Below are 24876 nucleotides of genomic sequence, written 5' to 3'. Positions count from 1 at the left end.
CCCTCCAAGTTGCGGCCCTGCCCATGGGACAGTTTGGTTTTTGGAATTAGTCAAAACGGTGACTCAATAAGTGCATTTATAACAGGGCTATAAGTGAACTCGTACGACTCATCTAAGAAGTCCCTGCGAATCAAGTTTGGATCGTGACCCATAGCTCAAGAGCCCCTGTCTCTCAGAGGATTTGAACGACCCATCTTGGAAGTCTGTGTGAATCAAGTTTGGCTTGGGACCCATAGCTTAAGAATTCATAGCTGTTAATGGGTTTGCGTAACCTATTTGGTTTCCCTGCGAATCAAGTTTAGGTCGCGACCCATAGTTTAAGAGCCCCTATGAATCAATTTTGGGCCGTAACCCATTCCTCAAGGATCCCTGACTGTGTGAGTAGATTTGTACGACCCATCTCGGAAACCCCGGTGACCCAAGTTTGAGTCACGATCCATATGCTAAAAACCTTTGCCCTATGGTCTCTCGAGCTATCACTGGGAGTTCAGTAAAAATTATAGTGAATATGGTAGTTGTTCTTATGTAAAATAAGTTATAGTAAAGCGCTGTAGAAAATTAATGGATAATATTTCAAAGCTTTCTTAGAACGTGTGTTATTTCAAGAGTTCTCTAGAACAGCGTTTTTAAACCTGCTTCTACTTACGGGCCTGTGAGATTAAATGAACAATATCGTGGACCGGCAGGAATAGTAATTTTGCGGCAGACTAATGGCACGTACGATTTATATGGTATGCAGCATAAAAATATATGGTATCATACCACATATTGTCCATTTTCATGCTGCAAACCGGTATAAAACCAACCGTCAATTTCACTTGAAGAATTTATAACAAATAGTTTTGATTTTATTTGATAGGTGGCAGCAGAATTTTCTCAGGGCAAGGTTTCTCATTTCAAATAATATTTTCATTCTTTTGGTAGTTGGACAAACGTTGTTTCTTTGTTAGGAAAAAATATTATATACGCGGCTTCGCGCTGTTTCTGAGATATAAAGCGTTGCAACAACTTCCACGCGAGTCCTCTATTTCATTTTTATCACTGACACACACACGGCTATACACTCACTCCCCTCAACAATGCAGCTTCCTTTTCATGTAGTGGCTTCAAGAGTTAAGCGAAATGTTTCGTGGAATGGCACCGGTCCGTGGACCAGCGGTTGAAGAACACTGATCTAGATCACATAGTTTCCAACTGTTATAGGCTACTGTGCAGCCAGTGAGCATTCCAGATTTTAGCGGATTTGATCGAGAGATCGTGAAATTTTTCACTTAGTTTACAATAAAATTATATATTTCAGAGAAACAGTCATGTTTGTGACATATGGTCCTGGCCATATGGTCCCAGGTTGAGCAGTGCTGACCACTGAGTATTAAAGTAGCTCTAAAATCCCGCAAGGGAAAAACGGTTGAGACACTGCAATATACATAGGTTTCATGCAGTGTCGTAGCTAGCCATTCCTGTGCTCTGTTCAAGAATTTGAATTTAGGCCCGTTTTGGGCCCCCCCCCCCCTTTCCAAGTGGGCCTTGTGCGAGTGCGCCTGTTACACCTGAAGAACAGAATAGGTTATACTTTACGTGCATATATTGTACTTCTATACTGTATTTACCTGCAGGTACAACGACTCGTTTCTCGGAAGTTCCCCTCGACGTCTTTTGCGCAGATGAAGAGTCGACGATGGAACTTCTGGTCGAGGAACTGGACGAAGAGCTGGACTGAACTGTTGGTGACCTTTCGGACGGCATCACGTCACTGGGATTTTGACACACGCTGCCGTTCAAGGAGCTCGACATCGTCGTCGATGGCTCATTGTTCGTTTGCTGCTGTTGTTGCTGTTGCTGCTGGCTGTGGTGATGGTGCTGTTTGTTACCGTTGAGCACATCCGACGCCATATACGAACCCGTGAAGAAATGCGTGCCTGTTGGAATGTTCGAAAAAGCACTCGCGCCGAGGTATCGGTTCCGGAAAGTAGCTGCGAGGGCTGCCGATCCCGTATCCAGGACCTTGTTTGACACGACGTCCATGGCAGAGTTCTTGGATTCGTCATTAGCCGCGTAACAGCGCCTCGACACCAGACTGGTGCCGTGATGGTGGTGGTGGTGATGGTGATGATGTGCAGCTGCCGCGAACCTGTACGCGCAACCTGTTGTCCAGTTCTCCGGTGCGGGAGCAATACATTCCTCGACTTTAACTTGTATGGACGCAGAGCAAGAGAGAGCGGAAAGAGCGTTGTTCTGGTTCGGACTGCATTGGTGGGAGTGCCGTCGATTCGGTCCGTGCGTCGAAAGATCGGACGCTTGACCAGACGAAGACCCGAAGGAGCAGCTGTTGGTGGCTGCGTCGTACATCCCGCCAACAGCCACGTCCGGCTCGTTTTATGCTGCGAGATTCCACACAGTGTTCCACTCAACACTCCTACAATCGGGAAGGATGAAAATCCATTACAAATTGTTATCAACCATTGAATACACGATCTTAAACTTTAAAAAAAAACTACTTCGTTAAATGAGCAGTATTATGAGCCAATAAATGCACAGTTCCAATCAAGAACACAAGAAGTCTACGGGAACTGGGTTAGAATTATTTATACATTATATACAGTAATTCTTTCTTAGACAGTGGTTCTCAACATTTGGAAGCCCGTGGCCCGGTTGATTTATGTTTTGCGAGTGGAAGGGAAGGCCTGGTCATACACACGGCTGATGGGAAATAAATGGGTAAAATTGAAACGGTAAACCAATCACGGCCCGGTTTGACTGATGCCAAGTCCCGATATCGGGCCGCGGCCCGACGGTTGAGAAACACTGTTTTAAGAAACCCTGAAAATCAATTCTTTAGAGAGTTTCGTCTTTGACAGAAATGCACTGAAAAAAATTCATGTTTCCTTCTACAGATGTACAGGAACGAATCATTTCCATTTCCATCCTTTAAAAAATTATGTATATCCATTCGACATTGATGACATAACACATCATCAGGTATAATGGCATGAAACGTATGTTCGGAGTCCAGGGCCACTCTCAACAGACGCCGTGTTCTGGAAAAAAATAGTCAGGGAAGCCCCCCTTCGCTATATGAATAATTTTCTTCAACTCCTCATATTATTTAGATTTTCCACAAAAATTTTCATGGTTGAAGCAATGTCATCTTGTTTTATTATCAAAAACATTAACTGATAATTTCCATTTTTCTTACCGCAAGTTCGAGCCCTTACCAAGCATTATAGTTCTGTGCAGCCGCAACAGACGCATACCCGATAAGTATGGCTCTATCTTAATCTGATTAAACTCTTGGGGGGGGGGGGAGAGAGGCCAAATATAATAGAAATTTCACAAAACATTGCAAACATCATTCGTGAAATGTTTTGTTTGCATAATCTGCACTCATAGCAGTCCATATTCAGGCTTTATTCTTCCTATCGGTAGATAAGTCCCCATTTGTTTTACGGTTTAGAGCCATTTTCGATCCATATTTTGAAGTCAATGGTTAAAAAGATATCTGCTGTGCAAACAATTTGAAACAAGCCTAACACCAAAGCCTAGCAAATATAGTGGACGTAAAGGGAGGTGTCCCTTCGGAGATTTCGCACTGTGCAGTAGGCTGTCCATATTTGTTCGAGAAAAATACGTGAAATTGGCTTCGAAGTACAGGAAAATACGGGACATCGCCAATAATCGCTAAAAGTGATGCCAAAAGTAAGCAAAGTCACACCAACTCGTGCTAAAATTACAGAAGCGTCGTGAATCGAGGAAAAAAAACATGAAAAATATGTGAAATAAATATTCTCATTTGTGATCGTAACTATCGTAATGTAATTTCTGAGTTGGGAAGATAATTTTAATCGTTGATTTGAAAAATAAAAGTCAAGTTGACTTCGTTGGAAAAACCGGGACATTTTTGGAGAAAAGTCGGCACATCTAGAAAAAAAGAAAAAACCAGGACTGTCCCGGCAACTACGGGACGTATGGTTACCCTGCTCTACAGTAGTAATGTCCTATAAACACAACCCGATATACTTTCCTCCTATTGCGTGATGAATCGAAATAGCATTCAAATAGCAGTAATTACAAACAAAACCCAGTTTTCTCGCGTTAATCACGTATCATGTTCCCACGTTTACATCTACCCATAAACAATGCATCACACCAAATCGTTCCGTCGAAAGAGTAATAATAAAAAAAACCACTGCATAATAATAGGCAATATTAGTCTTAATTTACTTGGGGTGTGTCGGCCATTTTATCCCACGATCGCTCGTAATGAGTCAACTAACATAGGCAAAAATAATAATAATAAATTAAAGGGACAACGTCGCGTGGTTTATATATTAGAGACGTGTATATGTGATGGGAGCATCTCTCTCTCTCTCTATCCGTACTAATACTACCCACGTACCTTCGTGCACGTGGCAACGGGACGATCAACCACGTGTCAACGGGGATCATCTTCATTAGGTGCTAGCGACAGGAATCCTCCCTATTGTGGATACCGTTTTCGGTACGGGACACGCGTGGACTTGTTGGGCCTCGGTGCAGTATTTAAAAAAAAAAAATTGCACGTGTATGTGATGAATGTGAAATGTAAGAGGAAATAATCACATCGTTTTCGACATTTAAGCTCTTTTCTTTCAAGTATATTTATAACAATACATGAAATGAGTATTAAATCCTCTTTTTTATTTAAAGCTTGAAATTATCCGCTTATTTATTATAATTTAATCCTGCCATCGAAGATTGAAAAAAAAAATTTGAGAATTTTTTTTTTTTTTAATATTTTATAGAATGGACTTACTGGATATAATGTATAATACCCGGCACTGCCTGCGTTTTCTTCAACTACTGGGAGGACTGAAAAAGTGACCAACCATTATAAAGGAATGAACTGTTGTAAATATACTGGTAGCATTAGAGAAGTGTGTGGTGTGCCAAACCATGGTAAAGGTATATGCATGTCTGAAACGCATTGCTAGAGAACCACGGTAACCAAAGTAAACGTTCCGAAAGTGATTGTTGAAGTGCACGAATCATTGTTGCCCGACAGTTTTTCGTCCATTTCGAGCATTTGCTCTGCTCTGACAAATTGATTTAACAAATCTGATCTAAAATTGTAGATTTGTATAGAGAACATATACACACAAGGTACACACACAAGAAATTTAACACTTTTGTTATCAATGCGTTTAGCCCTTTCAGACCGGAGCATTTATTTGTCTCATTTGGTCATTTATTTGTTTGAAATTTTGAAAATGTTTTTATGTTTTCAATACTCCAAAAATGCACTAAATACATAAATGTCAGCAAAATCTTTGTTTTTTTTTCCTTCAATTTTTATTATTTTTTATGAACACATAATGAAATAAGTCACTTTACTCAAATTTTTTTCACCCAAGATAATGCAGTGTATATTCATCGCAACAAACAATTTTTTCCAGAATTTTATTGCTAAATTTTATGTAGTAAATCACACTTTTCCCGGAGGCACTTTCTCCTGGAAGCCATCTCCAGAACCCACCGAAAGTTCAATTTTAAGTGCTGCCCTCTGATGGAGGCAAATAATGTTCCTATTCACCATATTCTGACTCGATACTTGCGTAATCCTTCAAGCCAGGGCTTAACTCCTTGAGAAGAAAAAATTCCTCAACGAGAAAAGCAACCCCCTCACACATTTGTGTCACCAGGGTCTGAAATGGTTATTATGCTTCTCCTGGGAATTATTGGTCCGAACTTGATTTATATATTTCAAACTTTACTAATTAATAATAAAATTATACTTATTCACAAAATTATGCTTCTCTCCTTCATTTATTCATTGTTGGTGTAAACTGTTCAACGCCAATTCAAAATTATACTTTTTATTGTTATAGTTTTAATGGTAAGCCGATGAATATTACTACTATGTATTACTAGTTTAACATTCATGCATTTCGTAAAAATTCCTTTGGAGGAATTTGTAAATCCATGGCAGAACGTGTTTTGCGTGTACGCGTGAGTCTAATGTATTTATTTTATAGCCTCGTCCCCGAAGAAAGTGGACGTGACTGCTGGATACAGCAAGACAGTGTGACATGTAATACTATGGATTTTCCTGTGGCAATGCTGAGGCAATTTTTGGTGACAGAATAATCTCTAATGGGATGTAGCAACCAATATCTCCAGATCCTGCCGGTCTGAACTGCATATTAACAAATACGAGTAAGGAAGAAGTTTAGACTCTCGTTACTGGCTGCTGTGAGCGACGAACCATTGGCAGTGTTGTTGGCGAAGTTTGAGAACATTTACTTTTTCCCTCGTGGTAACAGGTCCTTCTTTATGATGAATTAAAAAATGAACGATGAAGTTTAAAATAGGATAAAATTGTAACAAATTTGATGCAACCAGCCGAGAAAGTAAAAAAGGGCACAAAAAAAAAATAATAATAATCATTCTACCTTCATCTTGAATTTCGCAAAGAATTTCCCCAGAAAGGACGTATTGCTTTTCTTCGCACTCATTGCGATTTTTTGAGACAGCAAATTTCTCCCCTTACTCGTACCAATGTAAGGTTTGTTGATATGCTACCGGAAAACTCGCTCAATAATAGACTGTATACAAAAATAACCCACACACCTTAGCACGTTCACTGCTAATGACGCCGTGGTGGCGTCATGAAGGACTTGTATTAGGGGGCTCATGACGCCATGGTGACGTCATGTACAAAACTAGTTGTAATCTTTAAAAAAAATGCGCCCCACGGACTCGACAAGCAATTTAGGCCCCGCAGTGAACGTGTTGAAAGGGTTGTTGAAAGAGCTGTAGGTGAACGTCACACCATTGTATAGGTTCTGTAAGGCCTGATGCTTGATCAGGTCACGAAGAACATATTGAAACGTGTGTATTGTAAATGTTGTCGATATTGAGCGCTGCATGAATTCAAATCGCTGAAAAAAGGTTCAAGCCCATCATTCCATCTCTTCTGTGAGCAAAAATTTCTTAAAGCTTCAGCCGACGATAACAGCCTCTGAGGTAAAACGCCTTCATCGATGTGTTTCATCTACCAATGGTCAACAGCATAATGAAAACCTGATGTAAGCACCAGGAAAATCTAAAAATGAGCTCTGTTAATCGCACCCTCCGCATTTTATGACTCTGATGTGCTTATTTTTAGTGACTTGTTTTCTGGCAGCATCCTCTATCGACAAAATTAAAAGTAAACATTCTTTTTCTGTACCGAAAAATTCTCCTTTGTTAGAATAATTTTTTTTTCGAATTGTATTCAAATACTAATATAAATTTTCTTAATTTTGAAAATTTTTTAAACCGTTTGTGAATTAATGGAACATATTGTGCAAACAATATTAGTTATTGTAATTAAATTAATATAGATATTAATAAATTTTTTGAAATTCAATTTTTTCTCGAACTGATGTCATAATTTCAATTCCGCCATTAGGCCCTCGGGTGCTGGGCATGGAGTAAGTAACAGTTTGGTGATATTTGTCGCATCGCGGTCGAGTGTCAATGTGGTGGTCGAGTGGTTATAGTGACGGACTCGCGATGCGAGGATCCGGGTTCGAACCCCACAGTGGTGGTCGGCTGAAGTTGGTTTTCTGTGGTTCCCAACTTCAAGGCGCAAATGCGAGCCGATCTCCCCGTTAAAAAGTCTCGCCACAGAGAGCAACAGTCCTACAACGATAAATCATTCAATCATAACACTTCACTCATAGTTAGAAAAACTGGTGGCAGATGGCAGCACTACACATAACAAGCATTACACAGAAACAAAAAAAACTTCACGTCAGGTTTCACTACACGCACATTCGCGCATGTACCGATTCGTTGGGGGTTCCGCGGGGGGGGGGGTGCATGTGTGGTGTAGCAGTAGTAGGTAGGGCCTCCAAAAAATGGCTCGGGGATCCATGATGTTCTTAAGTCACCCACCTCGTTGGGCAATTTGCCTGTTGGGGCGTTGTATTTGTATTTTTTGCACGCGAGGGCTAATTACATCGGGACCAACAATCTAATGCCGAACCCCACAGCCTTTTCTTTAATACTCACTAAGAAGTTGGTGCGCTAACCCCTCGGTTTGGGACTACGGTCATGCCGCCGTTTCTGTTGTACCCGGAAAGTTTTCAAACAAGGATGAACCGGGTATCGAACTCGCGACACCTCTACCCATACTTTGGTACTTTAGGCAAGTATCTTATCGACCTGGCCTATTGCACCCGGTCTCGTTATAAATTTGTATACCAACAAAACAAAAAAACATTGAGATGAGGGGGATCGATTTACCAATTACGTTCATGAGCTAATGAATTCTATTATAGGGGGAGGGAATGAAATAAAGAAATTGTATTTCACCGAGCAAATGTTCGAACATAACCGAACATTACATTTTTTTTTTCCCCCATGAAAATATAAGAGAGAAATCTACAACCGTGTTTACTGGAGCGTCGAATTCTCTCACGCATGCGACCTTTGCTTAATATGTTCATTTTTCAGGAAACACGTTGAAAAGCTGATGTGTCGATTCCCAGGGAAGGGAGAGGCGACACACAATTCCTTTTTTTTTTTACTATTAACACAGAAAATCTTACTGTTCGTCTGGTAAAAATGACAGGATGTAGCGTGTGGCGTAGAAAAACGTCTTTCATACTTTCGACAGCAGTATTTTTTTTCCTCCCCCGGTTAGATATTGACTGAATTGAATCGTCGATTTGAAAGCATGCATGATATTCACGCACGGACACGAGAAAATTTGGTGTGGGCATTATATCTTCCCTGTATATATTTCTCCTCTTTCCTTAGTTACTTTTATATATCTTAGCAGATCAATATTCCATTAGATGAAATGATTTTGCAAAACATGCCTGTTGAACATCCATAATCGTCCGTTTTTATGCATAATCAATCACCAATCCTCTCGGTAAGTTTGATAAATTTTCTTAAATGTATCACTTTTACCGGTGATTCTATATAATTATCGAATGAAGTTGGTAAGTATGATAAATATTTAAGAAATCATATGCGGAGATATCACTTAAATTCAACCACTAATGAATTTCTTACACACGTGAGATAGGCACACTGCGCTTATTTTTGACATGAAAATTGAATTAAATCCAAATAAGTGTTTGAAAGGGGGAAAAAAAGTATAAATTATTTATTAGTACAGCGTTATAATTTTAGATTTCTTCACATTTACCAAAGTTTATAAACATAAACAACATCAGCGATTGAATCCATTATCCTATGAACAGTAGTTTTAGCAAAATGTCCGGTAAATTTATGTAATTGACGATTTATCATATTTACCAATATGAGCTGGGGATTATACATAATTATACGCATTGAGTGAGTATAAGATGACAAAAAAAAGTTATTTTGTCTACTTTAATCTCCTACTGTATTACGTTCGACAAAAACTGTTTACTAATCTTGTATACCAGATGTGGCCAATTTCTCACTGTTCAAGGTCCAACATAATGGTCGGCTGTAGCGTCGCGGGCTGCATCAGGGATACTACTACTACTAAACCACACATGTACCTCGTCCATATTCCTCTGCGGAACTTCTAACGAATATGTACATGTTGGAATGTGCGTGTCCGTGTTGTGAAACTAACGGGAAACTTGTTTCTGTGTAATGTCTGTTATAGTGCTGCCATCTACCACATATTTTTCGAACTCTGAGTGAAGTGTAATGTTTGAAGATTTTACCGTTGTAGGCCTGTTGCTCTCTGCGGCGAGACATTTTAATGGGGAGATCGGCTTGCATTTGCACCTCGAAGTTGGGAACCGCAGAAAATGCATCAGGGATAACACTCCGGTGTATAAATCGCACCAGTAAAATGACCCGGATAACTCGCAGATTTGTGTCCATCACTCTTTCTTTCTCAATTTAGTCCATTCAATTGCATCCAAAGTTTAAATTTTACAGACAAAACATTTTTTCTGCAAATATTTTCCCTTACTCCTGATTGGGTAACCGGTGGGACCGTACGGGTGAAATAGAAGCTCAAGAAATTGATTCGCGCACCAGTAGACTTCGAAAAATGTTTTATTACTGGGATGAAAAGCGTGCCGAAAGATACTCATGTGGATAGTACTGGCTGTCCGGAATGAGATGGATAAACGTATGGTGGTACCAAGATAAGATGGACTAGCTTCGCATGGAGAGGCAGACTACCTGTATAGGTTAAAAAGATATGCACACGCATCAATACCTGATGCTGCTGTATGTCCATGAGATTACACGGAACCGTATTTGCGATACATGTATTCTTATTACTTGAGTTACTTTCTTGGAAATGAATATTGGTATTTTGGTTTGAGAAAAGTGTTAGTCTGTTTCAACGTAGAATGCTAGCAACCGCTGAGGACGAAATTTAGAGAGAGCTGCCTCTGTTTTCGACACAAAAACAATCGGCAGAATATGAACTCGACCATCCCATATGGCACATTTTTTCTCTTTAGAATTATTGGGGTCTGCGTAGCCGGGATGAAATTTCTAAGTGCAATTATGAAAGTTGGCATCTACTTTGAAAAGTTTCGTATCTGTGAGCAGAACACCAAATATGCATTCAGCTATAAATATGGAAGGCACAAAGAGGGAACTTGCATAACGATGTGGCGGAAAGAAATGAGGTAAAAGTGCCCATAACAAATTTTAAGAGCAATACTTGTGTACGAAACGGGAGTCTGATAGCTAATTACCATCGTCACTAGAAATAATGAATGTAAATAGTCTGTTATAATAAGGTCTCCCCTGCAGAAAATTATGGCTTAAATAATGTTAAGAAAATCCATTTAATACACACTTACCTAGTCGCGGGTAGCATAAAATTACCTCACAGGCCACATGCGGCCCGTGGGCCAATTTTTGGCCACACCTGCTGTAGATCAATGGACTTTAAGCATCATATGCCTAAGTGCATATCCGTGATTTCTTCAAATTGCAGTGGGAGCAAATGTCTTAATTCATTATCAATACAATGCGACTACTTCATTACCTGTACCATTGAAACGTTTTGGACGTTCCCTGAAGACATGGTTTCCGCAGACACTGGGTGCTGTAGATCAGTGATTCTCAACCGGGGCCCCATAAGCCGCCCCCCCCCCAGCTTACTCTAGCTCGTGGTAGGCGCGAATCCCAAGTGATTTATTGTGCCAGGTTCATTGGATTGTCCCCCACAGACCAATTTTTCATGTACAATTCGGCTCCTGGGAGGGATGATTGCCACCACCTCTAGATTCTCACCTGCCCCCAGCAGTTGACCTTATACAAATACCACGCCACAACAGGCAAATTGCCCAACGAGGTGGCTGACTTAAGAACATCATGGATCCCCGAGCCATTTTTTGGAGGCCCTACCTACTACTGCTACACCACCACTGCTGCAGATGATGGGTACACAAAATATTTCGACTTGTGGTACCTTGTTTGCTCAGAATCAAAAAGCCGGATCGCTTGTCGACTATTACGAGCCATACAACAGCAAATTATTTTTCGAGGAATGGATAAAAAACACTAACAAATCTATTTAAGCATTGTTTCAATGCATAGTTTATGAATGTTAATTAATATTTGTAACTCACTTAATCCTATTTCTTATACGTAGGCCCTATTACATTTAGAAGGCACGTTCTATATCGTATTTCAATATACATTAATAATATGGATTCTTTTTTTTCAATAAACCGGATAAAATTCGCCAGAATTTGAACTCTTCTCTGCATTCATGGTATAAATAATAAGAGTAGCCTATACTGATAATAAAATATTAATTAATCGACGAATGTAAGATTATCGATGAGGTAATTATCAGGCCTACTCGAAATTATTTTTTATGCTCCGACAGATAGGATTTTTCAAATTCAATGATTAAATATTCTTATTCGAAGACATTTTATAGCATTTGAAAGGTGCATTTTCATGAGTGACACGGCACAAAAAAAAAATCATTCACAACATTGCCAAAAACAATTACTAAAACTGATATGCGTATACAGCAAATGCCGAAGCAGTCAAAATATGCAAAATCGTTGTTTGTATTGCAGATAGACTGTTAAAAACTGGACTCTAGAAATCAGAACTATATGGTTAAATTATTTACAAATATATAGGTTCATTTCACCTACCACAGAGAACTCATGCTTTAAACATTGTGGGCTCTCGTACATATGATCCGGCATACATAGGTGCACGTAGGATTTTATACAAATACAAATACAAATACAACACCACAACAGGCAAAATGCCCAACGAGGTGGCTGATAAAAAGATGCCCATAAAAATATGGTTGTCATATGTTTCAAAAATACAGCAACCCAATTAAAAATGCAATTAACACAAATTACAAACAATATATACACATGATAAAATATTATACAATGCCCATAAAGAATACTTATGGTTGTCTTATTCTAAGAATGGATAGCTTCCCGATTTACCCCAACATGTTTATCGTATTTCTTTTTAAACGTGTCAATTGTGTTACAATTTACTACCTCCGGGGGTAAGCTATTCCATTTATTAACAACCCTATTGGAGAAAAATTCCCTGCGACACCATAACCTTGCATTGTCCCTCACCAATCGATACTGGTGTCCCCTTGTAAAAGCAGTCGATTGGCGGTGTACTAAAAGTTCATGGTCCATCCTTTTCTCAAGGGTTTACGTTTTTCTTGCAAAATAACACTAATCTCGGCTCGGTGTCGTGCGGTGCGCTCGTGTACGCCAATTGACCGCTTACAACGTGCTTCGAAAAAGCCATCACGAAAAAACGTGTAAACGAGAAACCTCAATGTGTAGGCCTATTGGTAATACTTGGGACCATGGAAATAAGTCGTACGAAGCGGAAAAATAATCTACGTAAGAACGTTATAAGCTGGATCCACTGTATCACCAAGATATCCGTATGAAAAAAAAAAATTAATGATTCAGGAGAAATGTGCGCTATATAAGGACAGTTCATGGTTGAATTAGAGCGTTAAGTTTCTTATAATTAGATATGGTATTTGTTTGAACTATCTTCCTTTTCATAACAAGCTTTGAATTGAGTTAACATATAATGCAAAATATATTTTAAATATAATCTTAAGATGTGATTTTTTCAAGTAGAACCGAGTAGCCTAATTTAAGTGAAACTTCAAAACTACGTGTGTATGTCATCTAATGTTTACTAATTTATGAAAATTTCGATATCATTAACAAAGAACATATTTTCCGAACATTATGCTATGCTTGATACCAATACTAATAATTACACCTTGCTGTCAAATGGGTGTCACAACAACTTTGAGCTTGGCAGTTTGGTGTTTTGATTTCAATGGGGGTCAAGTAGTTATATGAAAGCATTGCGTGCCCTATTTTGATCCTAGTTTTATTAGCCCTTCGCGCTCATAAAAATGATTGAAACTGAGAGATTTTATAAAGAATCAAATGGCTTTCGTTTACAAATAAAAAGAAATGGTGTGACAGATAAATATAGAAGTTTGTTTCAGAAATTATTTAATGAACGCAGCTGTGGATTCAGATTCAAGTGCTCTTTTTTTTTAATTCAACCTCGTACAGCCATTCTTTATCAAAGATAGGTAGACATGTACTTATAAGCTACTGCTTCACCTACAAATATACTTATTTTTTTCTCAAGGATTTTCAAGTTTTAAGCTTCACCATCCATAATGAGAAATCCTTTTTAAAAAATTTTAAAAGAATGAGATTTAGTAAGAAAAATATACAAAAAAATGGTACATAAAATAATTATATTAAGTTATAAAAATTTCAAAACGTCGTCAATTATGCATAAATCTCAGTAGAGCTTAAATAATTTCTCGTCTTTCAAATATCAATATCAGTATTGAATATGATGGGTTTCATGTGAACATATGTGCTTCGAAAATATTTTAACTCATAAAATTTCACATAAAAAAATCATAATTTTGTTTTTAACAATTATTGAATTAGCCTACACATTGTATTTATACACTGTACATGTTTTCTTTTAATAATAAAGAAGAAAAAAGTTACAAATGCTAAAAATTTGATGATAAATTTAGATTGCTTACCACGTGACTTAAAAAAGGTTGGATTCACTCAGTTTGAGACCCTTTAGGCTCTTACAAGTTTGTTGACTACATGAAAATGGTAGCTTTCTATATATGAACTTTTTTTTTTTAAATTGAATGTATGTAAGATGTGCGCGTATACATAAATAACTTATACGTTAAATTTATATTTGAACTCATAGATATAACTAACGTAAGCCTACAGGATTAATATATGTTAATATATAAACAAATATATATTCAATATTTTTAATCAATAACTTTTGTTTATATTGTTAGATGCTGTAAAATATCATATAGGCCTACTTAGTACAGCGCTGGTTTTTTGTATACTATAAGAAATATAGGCCCAAATAATTTTATAATTTGCTAAAAACCATTTCATTATTTGCTCAAAAGTTTTTATAATTTTCACAAAATACTTCTATAATTTCTACAGAATATTTCTATAATTTCTACAGAATATTTCTATAATTTCTACAGAATATTTCTATAATTTCTACAGAATATTTCTATAACTTCTACAGAATATTTCTATAATTTGTACAGAATATTTCTATAATTTGTACAGAATATTTCTATAATTTCTACAGAATATTTCTATAATTTCTACAGAATATTTCTATAATTTCTACAGCATATTTCTATAATTTCTATAGAATATTTCTATAATTTCCAGATATTAGTTTCATAACATTCGCAAATCAATTTCGCATTTCTCATACAATAATTGTACTACCTCAAAATTATTTCATAATCCGCGTAAAACAATTTCATAATTTACATAATTTTATAACTTCCACGTAAATATTTTATGAATCCCACAAAGTCAGGCCATAATTCCCACAGAAAAAAAAAATTAATATTTTTCATAATTTCAATGGAGAAGAAATATCAGTAGTTTTCATAATTTTTAAGAATGATTTTATGATATCCACGAAACGATTTAATAATTAATATCCATTGGAAAAAAATATTAAGACTGTATTGTAACTATTAAGAATTCAAATGAGCGCTACTTATCATATTTACAGTCATCTCGTTGTTTTGTTTGTAAACAAACTCTGATCGAACAACTTTGTTAAAAAAGGTAAGTAAAACATGAATGAAAATATAAAAAGAAAAAAGAATAAAAGAGAAGCCGTAAAAAAAGAAAAAAAAATAGAGTAAGAGAGAGAGAGAGAGAGCCAACCTACCGGATTCAGACTCGAACACAAGCCCGGAAACACTCAAGGATATTCCGGAATAAGGAAAAGCGTATATAGATGCCGGAAGAAACGGGAAGTCCCTTCGGGCTAAAGCTGACTTTAGCTGCAAAGGACTAAACCAGCTTCGTGTATGTGATTCGAGTCGCCGCTCAAAGTCCGTAGGACACACAAAAATTCGAAGGGGTGGGATGAAACGGATCGTCGGAAGAGAAGAAACAGATACAATAACCCGCAGGGGGAGGTAGAGTATGGAACGCGGATTCTGCATCCTGATTGGCCGATGGCCGGATCTAGTTGGGCGGTCGATAGGGCTGGGAGGACTTGTGCGGAGTTCGATGCTTAGCATGTCTCCTCGAGCACACCCAGTCATCTTTTATTAGGTGTGGCGGGGAATTCGAATGCTAGCAAAAGTTACCTTTTTTCGACGTTGTCTTATAGATCAGCAGGTGGATTCGAATGGATATCCAGTAATCGCGATTTTACTTACATTTTTATCGCACGCGGATATATCGTTTTTTTTTCTTTTCTCCTAGTCCTCTCCGGATAAACAGATATTTAGAATTTAGCTCGTTTATAACGACATTGGTTATTACTTGCCTCAGCTGAACGTCAGTGAAATGCAACGAACTCGGATATAATTACATATTTTACAGCACTTCTGCTGTTATGATGTTTGACTGTTCATAAGCTGTGAAATTGAAATTTGAAATTTATTACACACATACAACATATAATAAATAATACACACAAAAACACCACCAAAAAACATACAATACAGACGCAATATACAAAAACATATATATTACCATTTATGTATTAGCCCAAGGGATTACATAATCCGTCCAGGGCATATTGATACTACAGTATATATTGGAGTTGACAACAGACCAAATTATCTGTATCTGATAAATTTATAAATCGTTTCGGTTAATCGATCAATTGTTAATCACAGTTAAAAAATTTTGTTGATGTTGATCGACTCGATCCATCTGATTAAAGTTTGCGTGAAAAGTATGTAATTTAACTTGGTTTGCTTAACGAAACCATCTTGAATTATGTAGGCTACATTTATATAAAATTTTGGATTAGTAGTCATATTTAAAATATTTGGATCAAATTTCTCGGCCCTTCAGTCAGCAAGAAAAGCAGCTAAATAGAATATATCTTTTTGTATTTTATTTAGATTAGTTAATTCGATTCAACAAAACTGATGATTTCAGTTTCAAATTGAGTTCAGAAGACAGGACCAAAATTTTGGTGTAATATGAATTTTCGTATTATTGGAAGCATCACCTCCTCTACTTATAAGTAAGGCCCTTTGGGAAGAGTTTCTAGGAAAACTAGCAACAGTTTTGTGTCGGAAGCAGTTTCGAAATTAGTGACTAACCTAGAAAAACTGATTTTTTACTATAAACGAAAAGTTATAAGATCCAAGTTAAGAAATTCCAGGTTGTGACAAAATATATATAGAATATTAAATTGCTTCAAAAGAAGGTACCTCAAATTTTTCGATAATTCCTATATTTGTTTACATCTAGCGAATAGGTATTTGACATGAACAACATATTTTTTTATATTCGATTAATCGATTGAAACATTTTATTAACCAGTTTAAAATTTTAAGGGATTTCCACAGCCCTTTTTAATAATTAATTGATGTAATAAAGAAGAAATTAGCCACATGATTATCGATTGCTGTTATTGGCATGTATGGGAAATTGTATTTTACTCTCAAATTTATTTTATTAGGTCCACATTCGACAGCACCAGCGAGAACACGAAACGAGAAAATCTGACAACGTAAGTACGTTAAGACCCACGCATATAAATACACACACACCTAATACATGCCGACGTGTCCCCAATTCGTTAGAAATTCCTCAGAGAAATGTGTACGCGGTGCATGTACGGTAAAGTAGTAGTAGTATACGAACCAGTAAAAAACATTAATTTCTCTTTGTTGGTTTTCCTTCAATCAAGGAATTTATTGAATGAAATTGAATTGAATGCATTGCTTATATTAACACATATTTTTTTATCAATAAATACTCTTTCTGCATACGTAAAAAAAGAAAGTTTCCATTAATTGCTTACGTAGAAATATTGACAGAATTCCGAAAAAGCCATGAATCCCCACCTCCCCCCATGGATGCGTTTCCTTCTTATATGGTAGGCCTATGCATAGCAAACTGCAAATATTGCTGAACGGATCGGGGAATCCTTGTATTTAATCTATACATTCATTATTTTATTTATTTATTTTGTTTAATGGGATTTTGAGAATCCAATATAGAGCCAATTTCTTAGGGATTCCTTCAGAATAAAAAGTTTCTAGTTCTTTTATATAATTGCATTGTTCCGTACAAAAAATACTTACTGAGGGTAAAGTAAGCTTTGTTTATTTCTGCACCATACTGTGAGACTCAAGGTAAATAATCACTTCACGACAGCCTTGGATTATCTAAAATTTAGCGACACCGTGGTTATAATGAGGAAATTTCACGGTTCCCTGACTGTCGTTATAACCGAGTTTATATTGCATATGCAGCTTTGCAATGACATTTTGCATGTTAATCAATATAAATTACCCCGTAGTTTCTCGAAAAATAAAATATCATTTAAAACCGATAAATAAAAAAACCTTCAAAATATCAAATACTACCATGTACTGTACATATAAATCACCGTGTTGTTTTCGGTTTTTTTAGAGTTGGGTGTAAACCCCATGCTTTTTGGAGAGATCTGAAGCTTAGCAACTTTTTTAATTTAAATTTTTCTTCTACCTCACTTATTTTCTTAGATAATGATAAAAAGTTCATAAATTCACCGTTTGAGGGCACTCTAACGAGTCCCATCTTGTTCACCGTAGCTGTTTTGCTACGCCAATAGTCAGCTTCCATAGTTCTATCTGCACTTGTTTTAAGTTATTCGGGTTTATGCGGTAATATCTTCGAAATATTTATCCTGTTGCTCCCAGGCATCCCAAAATGATTATAAGAGGTAGGAAAATGATTTCAAGAGGTTGGGTCAAACCACTATTTATAAACACAGGAACGCAGTAAAGCATTCATATCTCTGGAAGTATTATGCTTAGAGTCATGGTATGAAAGCACAGATTACTAAATCGTCCTCGCACTACAAGAGCAGATAGTTTGCCAAGTCCCCTGGTGGAAGATTCACGAACTTTTCAATCCTATCTTTAAAATTAAGCGTGATACTAGAAAAATTCTACCTTCAAAGTGTTGTTGAATGTATTTTGGTTTACATAATAAATATCTAACTTGCATGCAACTTGTAGGTATCTAGCTGAATTTTGGACATAATATTTAATTAATGAGAATGATAGTAAAAATGTACATAGTAGGTCTGTTATTCCATTTACAGTGATGGCTTCCCTGCCCGGAAAAATTTTAGCAGGGTGAATTTAAGTATAAGGAAAAGGGCAACTAAAATCAGCTAATAAATTGATCGTATCAGTGATAAGTGGCATGAAATATAACTTTTATACAAACAAACAGTTGTAACAAAGACTCGGTATTTACTAGTACAAATATATTAATAGCCTCGTTGAGGTAAAATGGTAGTAAATTGCTATATTTAATGTTTTCTTTTTTTTTAGATTTCAGGTATTTTTTGCCGCCAAATTGAGGTGAAAAGAATTTTTTTTTTTGGTTCTAATGGTAAATTTGGCTTCTAAGAGTCGTCAGTTATCGTTTGCGTTTCAGATACGGTTCAAAACAGTTTTTCCTTCTCCCAAACTGAACTTGTTAGACACTACTAGAGGTGACTACTAAAGGCAAGTTGACCAATCTAATAGGTATATTTTAAAAATAGGATTTTAAAAATAGGTATTCCGAATGCTCGAGGACTAATTTCAGTGATCATATTCGATTTTCAACCAAGTCCTTTGGTATCCTTCACTGAGTTATTTATCTCCTAGCCAATTCAATCAAAAATCCTTCAAGAGCGAAATAAGCTCACTCATCATTTCTCAGCCTATAGTCCCCAACGATGGCATAGGTGTTCCGCAGGAATACTTGATAATTCGATTATGGCAATGAAAAATTATTCAATTTTTCTAATTGATATGGCTAATACCCGTATATTTTAAAATAAAAATTGTACATTCATACTTTGGTTCTCCACCAGCACCATCCCTCATGCGGGAAATCGCTATCCTAAATGCATTATATCTTTGATTGTAGCCAAAAGATGTAATTCATGACAAATTTACTAATTACTGCAAAAATCGGTGAAGGATGGGGGGGGGGAATAAAGGGCTGCTACAAATTGTAGTAAGCAAAAATGTATTTCACGAACATAACATTCAAATGAATAGATGACCATATTTAATTGAGAAAAAAATAAGGGGAACTCGGATCTTTTAAATGCGGTAGAAGACGAGATATCACTTATTGCCATCAAAAGCATTGCCATAACTCGGCAAAATCCCAAATTGTAGTTAAAATCGCTGAAAATTTTAGGAAAAAAAAAACGTTGAACCTGCAAAAACACTGAATGTATACAAATACTGAATATCTATAGCCATAATTACCATAATAATTATGACAACGCAGTTTATTCACGGTTTTAGTAATTGTAAATTTAAATAAGCATCGTTGAAAAAACTGGACAAATGTATAAAGCAATTCGGAAAGCAACTGAAAGTACTGGGATGACCCGCAATACGGGACACAAGTGGTCCGTCGAATCATTTCAGACATTTTACTAGTCCTTGGATTTAGAAAATTTGACAATTGAGAAACGCTGAGCTAACTGGTTTCATTGCTTATGAAACCCTAACCACGGGGTTAATTGAGTTACTTCAAGCCAGTTCCGACGGCTTGATTCGTTAATGCATATGTGCATATTGAAACCGTGGTCATAACTGACACGAGCAACAACCTGTTGGATCCAAAGGATACGCGTGGCTACAGCTCATATAGCCATTTCTTTTTCATAGGAATTTTTTTACTTTTCCTATGCTCTTCCTGCTGTGACGCTAGGAAGGAATTGAACAATCTTGACATTTCCCTCTGAACTTCCACTCGAGATTCCTGTGTATATACATCCACATAGGATAAAAAAAAATCCTTCCTTTTCCTATTTGAGAATACCATTAATAGGCATACGTATGTACATATATTGCCACTTGCGAGGGTTTTTTTTTTTTATTTCTCCAAAGTTATACGACATGATTCCGTATTACAGCGAGAAAATCTTTTTCTCGTGACTATGCGATTTTTTTTATATGTACAGTAGAACCTCGTTTATACGACGTACAAGAGGGCGGATCAAAATGTCGTACAACTGAAACTTCTCCAAAAAATGTTAACTCCTTTTCCCAGAAGACTTACAAAATATTATAAAATGGAATGAGTTTTTGATTGCATCTTTAATTCTATTATCAAAAAAAAATATCATTTCAATCATAAGAAAACTTAAAAAATTGAATTTCTCAAAATTACGTTCTCTTAGGGGTCATTCAAGTATTACGTCAGCATCGAGGGTCGGGAGGGGGTTTCGGATTCGCTGACTTTTGATGACAAGGGGGGAGGGGGGTTTGAAGGTTTGCTTACGTCATCAACCACCCCTTTTTGAAGATATGAAATATTCTAAGCTGCTGACGAGGGGAGGGGGGGTCAGTGTTTTGCTGACTTTTGCTGTCGGGGGGGGGGGGGGGGTTTGTCAAAAATGGCTGAAAATCTGCTTACGTAATACTTCAATGGCTCCTTATCTATCAAATCAATTATTATTATTATCTCTTATATATATATATATATATATATATCTTCTAAATCAAAATCTCTTGGAGCAGTGTTTCCCAAAATTGGTAAAATCGCCTCTTAGTGGGCATGGAATGGTCCAGGGAGCGATAGGAGCTACGAATTTAACATAGTATCCTATGGGTTCACTTGAGTTGGGGGTGATGAGAGAAAAAAATTCCTGAAGAAGGGGGCCGATGGAATGAAAAGTTTGGAAAACTATGTCTTAGAGCAGCGTTTCTCAATCTTTCTGAACCTCGGGACCAGTAAAATGTTTCAAGCAATTTGACGGACAATTTGTGTCCATATCACGGGACATTCCTGTAATTTTTGGTGTTCCGATTTTTTTTTTACACGTGTCCCGTTTTTCTTCAAGGTTACTTTTAATTAAATTTATAAATTTACTAAAGTCGTGAACACACAGCGTTTCAAACAAAAAGGAAAAAAAATATGAAATTATATTATAATAATTATGGCAAAAAAATATATACATATTCAGGTTCAACGTTCTAGTGATTGTGCCTATTTCTGGCAACATTTTTTATGAAAATTGGTTACGTCCCATATTTTACCGTATTTCAGATGAATGAATGAATGAAATATGTGGTTATCTGATCATCATTTGAATATTTATTTCGCGAAATACATACATCATGTTTACTGTGATTTGTATAGCAGCCCTTTATTTCCCGACCTTTCAGTGATTTTAGAAGTAATTAGAAAATTGCATTTATATAAGACAATAAATTGCAATTTTTGGCAAAATTTAGTGGCATCCCGTATTTACGCTCGCAATTTCCCTCATTTTCCTAAAATAATGTATAATGAACCTCAGCGTGTAAATATATGTATGAAAATTCCACTGGAAACGATCGAAAAAATTCATTAAACTTACTTACTTCGTGTAGGCCTATGTCATTGACAGACCTGTACCCTCCAAATGCTTACAATGAACTTTCTCACCCTCTGGGGATAACACTGAAAACAATAAGGGAAATATTTTTGAAAGGACATATGGCCCTCTTCGAAACAATAGAAACCCGTTTCTTTCGGGGCCCGCAGCATCTGTGCATTCTCAGAAACAAACAATAAACAAATCACTTAAGTATCCACTCTATTAGTGGTTATCAGCCAGCTCAACGGCCATTTTCGCATATGTGGTCGTCAATAGCCACCCTAAAATTTAGGGCTTTTGCGGTGACGATATACAAATGAACTGTTTCAGCAAAGTGTTTTCAGTGCTTACAGAAATTGCGCGCATTTGATGGATATAAATGATGTTTTTTAAAAGATTTAGAGTTCGAGTCGGTGTGAAGTTTTGCATCGAATTAATGAAATACGTGAACATTAAAATGAGCCGCTTTGCAATCGAGTGGTTAGGGAGCTAGCCTCTGGCGGTGTAGGTCTGGATTCGAATCACGGTTTGGGCTATAGATGATGTGTTTTTGTTTACTAACACTAACAAACTCCCTGGACGGATCACTGTGATCCGTTCGGAATACGTGAGGATCACGTAACAAAAAAAACAAGAATGAACAAATAAAAAAAATGAATGTATAGGAATCAAATGCGACCGAAGCCAAGCGTCGTATAAATGTGAAAGTCGTATAACTGAGCGACGTATAAACGAGATTCCACGGTATATAATCGTTCTCTTTAATAAAATCCTTTTTTTTTTCTTGTAATTTTGCTTTTTTTACTCTCGCCCTCTCTTTCTTTTCCTTCCTTCCTTCCTTCCTCAGAGCATTTCCCGGCGCCATGTTTACGAACCTCACGCACGTCACTTTGCGTTCCTTTTACATGTCTTTCAGCATTGTAATGCCGAAAATTTATTCGAGATTTCGGAACACTCAAATCTCTAATATAAGCGCTACGTGCCCTGGTATTTAATACGTTTTCTGTGTCGTAATATAATACGTCGCGTGTTTTTTCTTTTCTTTTCTTTTTTAAATTTGCGGTCGAGTGTTTGCTGAGCTGAGCACGCGTGCGGCTCAGGAGCACGCGAAATATTCTGAAGCATCGATAATTGGGTAGTTATGAAATATGTTTATGTATTAACCACGGTATTCATTATTCGCGAATGCATTAAAAAGTCAATCGAACACTGCAATTTTTGAATGTAGAGGAAAGTATGAAAAGTCTCTATTTCAGAAACAGTTCCTTCATAAACTTGATTTTCCTGAAAACTCTGAAACATTTTTTCCCTAATAAACTGAATGGGAATTATTATATTTCATTCTTTTTCCCGTAGTAGAAAACAAGTTATTGATTTTGAGATTATTATTTAACGGCATTGATAGAACTCATATACATAGCAGAAATCATTGAAACACCCTTCAAAATACCGTATTCTTACTTATGAAGTAGTTTTTCTTCCGATTTTTAGCAGGTGCAAAGTAAGTGGTTTATAGGGAAGTTTTCCATTGAGAAAACATTATAAAATTACTAAGCTTGTCAATGCTAAAAATAAGGAACCTTTGAAGAGGCGAGATATCTCGTCAATGCCGCTTAAATGGCTATTCAATTTATTAAATGGTCAATACCTTATTTTTACATGTCGGACTAGATTCGTCCAGACATGGCCGGAACTAGAGGGGAGCAAGCAGGTGGGGCAACTGCCCTGAGTGGAAAATTTAGGGAGTGGCAATTACATATATATATAGGTGAGAACAGAGAATGCCGTTATAACATTATCGAATTTTAATGTTGTGTGCGGTGGAAAAAATTCTAATTATAGCCCTGTTCCCACACAGGCCTAGTTCCTACTTTTAAAACAAAATAAATAAGCAGTACGAAATATGTTGCAACGGACATATTAACCTGCTAAGTTTTTAAGCGTTATTTTAATAGTTCTCAGGCTCATGAAGGCAGAAAAGGTATCGTATTAATTGATATTTCACTGTATCCGATTACTTTATGAGTGGGTGGGACTTATCAAAATAATCATCTGTTCTGTAAATGAGAAATTAATTTTTCGGATAAAAAAAACCGATAGAAAGTGGAAATCAGAAAGTGGAATTCAAAGTCAAAGATAGATGCTGCAAACCGAAGCAAATCCTCGCATGTTACATGGCTTGAGGTTCACGAAGTCCGAAAAGGAAAATCGTATTAACCGTTATTTTTCAGGATATCCGATTTTCTTGTAAGTGGGCTCAACTTTCTTAAATATCATTAAAACAATAGATTGTAGCAGATATTTGATTAAAAAATTGTTTTTCAGAAGAAATTAAAAGGAAAAAATATTGTTCTTGTACACAGAAAATCAGGAGATATCACTTATTATTGACAGAAGATGCCTTTGGTGAAATCAAAACTAATTTTGATTGGAACGCGTTTGTAATTGAAATGAATACTTGAAACGGAAGTTTATAATAATTTCAATGATTTAGGTCTACGAGAGAAAAGGAAAAATTATTTAATTGATATTTGATTGTACAGAATTTCACTCTAATTAAAGTCGATTGTAATAAATTGCATAAAACCGTAATTTAAATGTAAATTTATCCAAAAAAGAGATAAACCTATTGCTAAAATATGCATCAATTCAGAAATTAGTGTTTCAAATCAACTGCAGATGACGTTAATGAAAAAAATTTTTCGTACATACATATCAGACAGTTTTAATTGCTCTTTCAATTCTTAACCAAATTGCACATAATTTTTCTATACGATTACTGGTTACTGAAATAATTGGTTTAGAAATTTCAAAATCCCACACCCCCATCGCCTACGATGACGAAAATCTGTCCGAGGGAAATCGACCAAGTCCCACCATACCTAGACGCAAATACTCATTCTCGTCGGTCACATGAAAGTGAAAGAATGGAAATATATGCATATCTAGTAAAATTTTTATATC

At 36.5% G+C, this 24876-nt stretch overlaps 1 protein-coding gene across 1 annotated transcript in view; it reads right to left on the bottom strand.

Annotated features, from left to right (window-relative positions):
* The window catches only part of LOC149078839 (retroviral integration site protein Fli-1 homolog), a 130965-nt gene extending 115579 nt beyond the window's left edge, over positions 1 to 15386 (bottom strand). The window contains exons 1-2 of the mRNA XM_089240998.1: positions 15241 to 15386; positions 1611 to 2416 (exon numbers count right to left, since the gene is read on the bottom strand). Coding sequence (XP_089097124.1) covers positions 1611 to 2349 — 739 coding nt within the window. The 5' untranslated portion in view covers positions 2350 to 2416; positions 15241 to 15386. The remainder of the gene's footprint in view (positions 1 to 1610; positions 2417 to 15240) is intronic.
* Positions 15387 to 24876: the final 9490 nt, after the last annotated feature.

The sequence above is a fragment of the Pholcus phalangioides genome, unplaced genomic scaffold (genome assembly GCF_987345545.1).
Source record: "Pholcus phalangioides strain wild (caught in Gottingen) unplaced genomic scaffold, Ppha-v1.0 ptg000013l_1, whole genome shotgun sequence".
NCBI classification, from domain to species: Eukaryota; Metazoa; Arthropoda; class Arachnida; order Araneae; family Pholcidae; genus Pholcus; species Pholcus phalangioides.
This window is presented reverse-complemented; position numbering and strand designations above follow the sequence as displayed.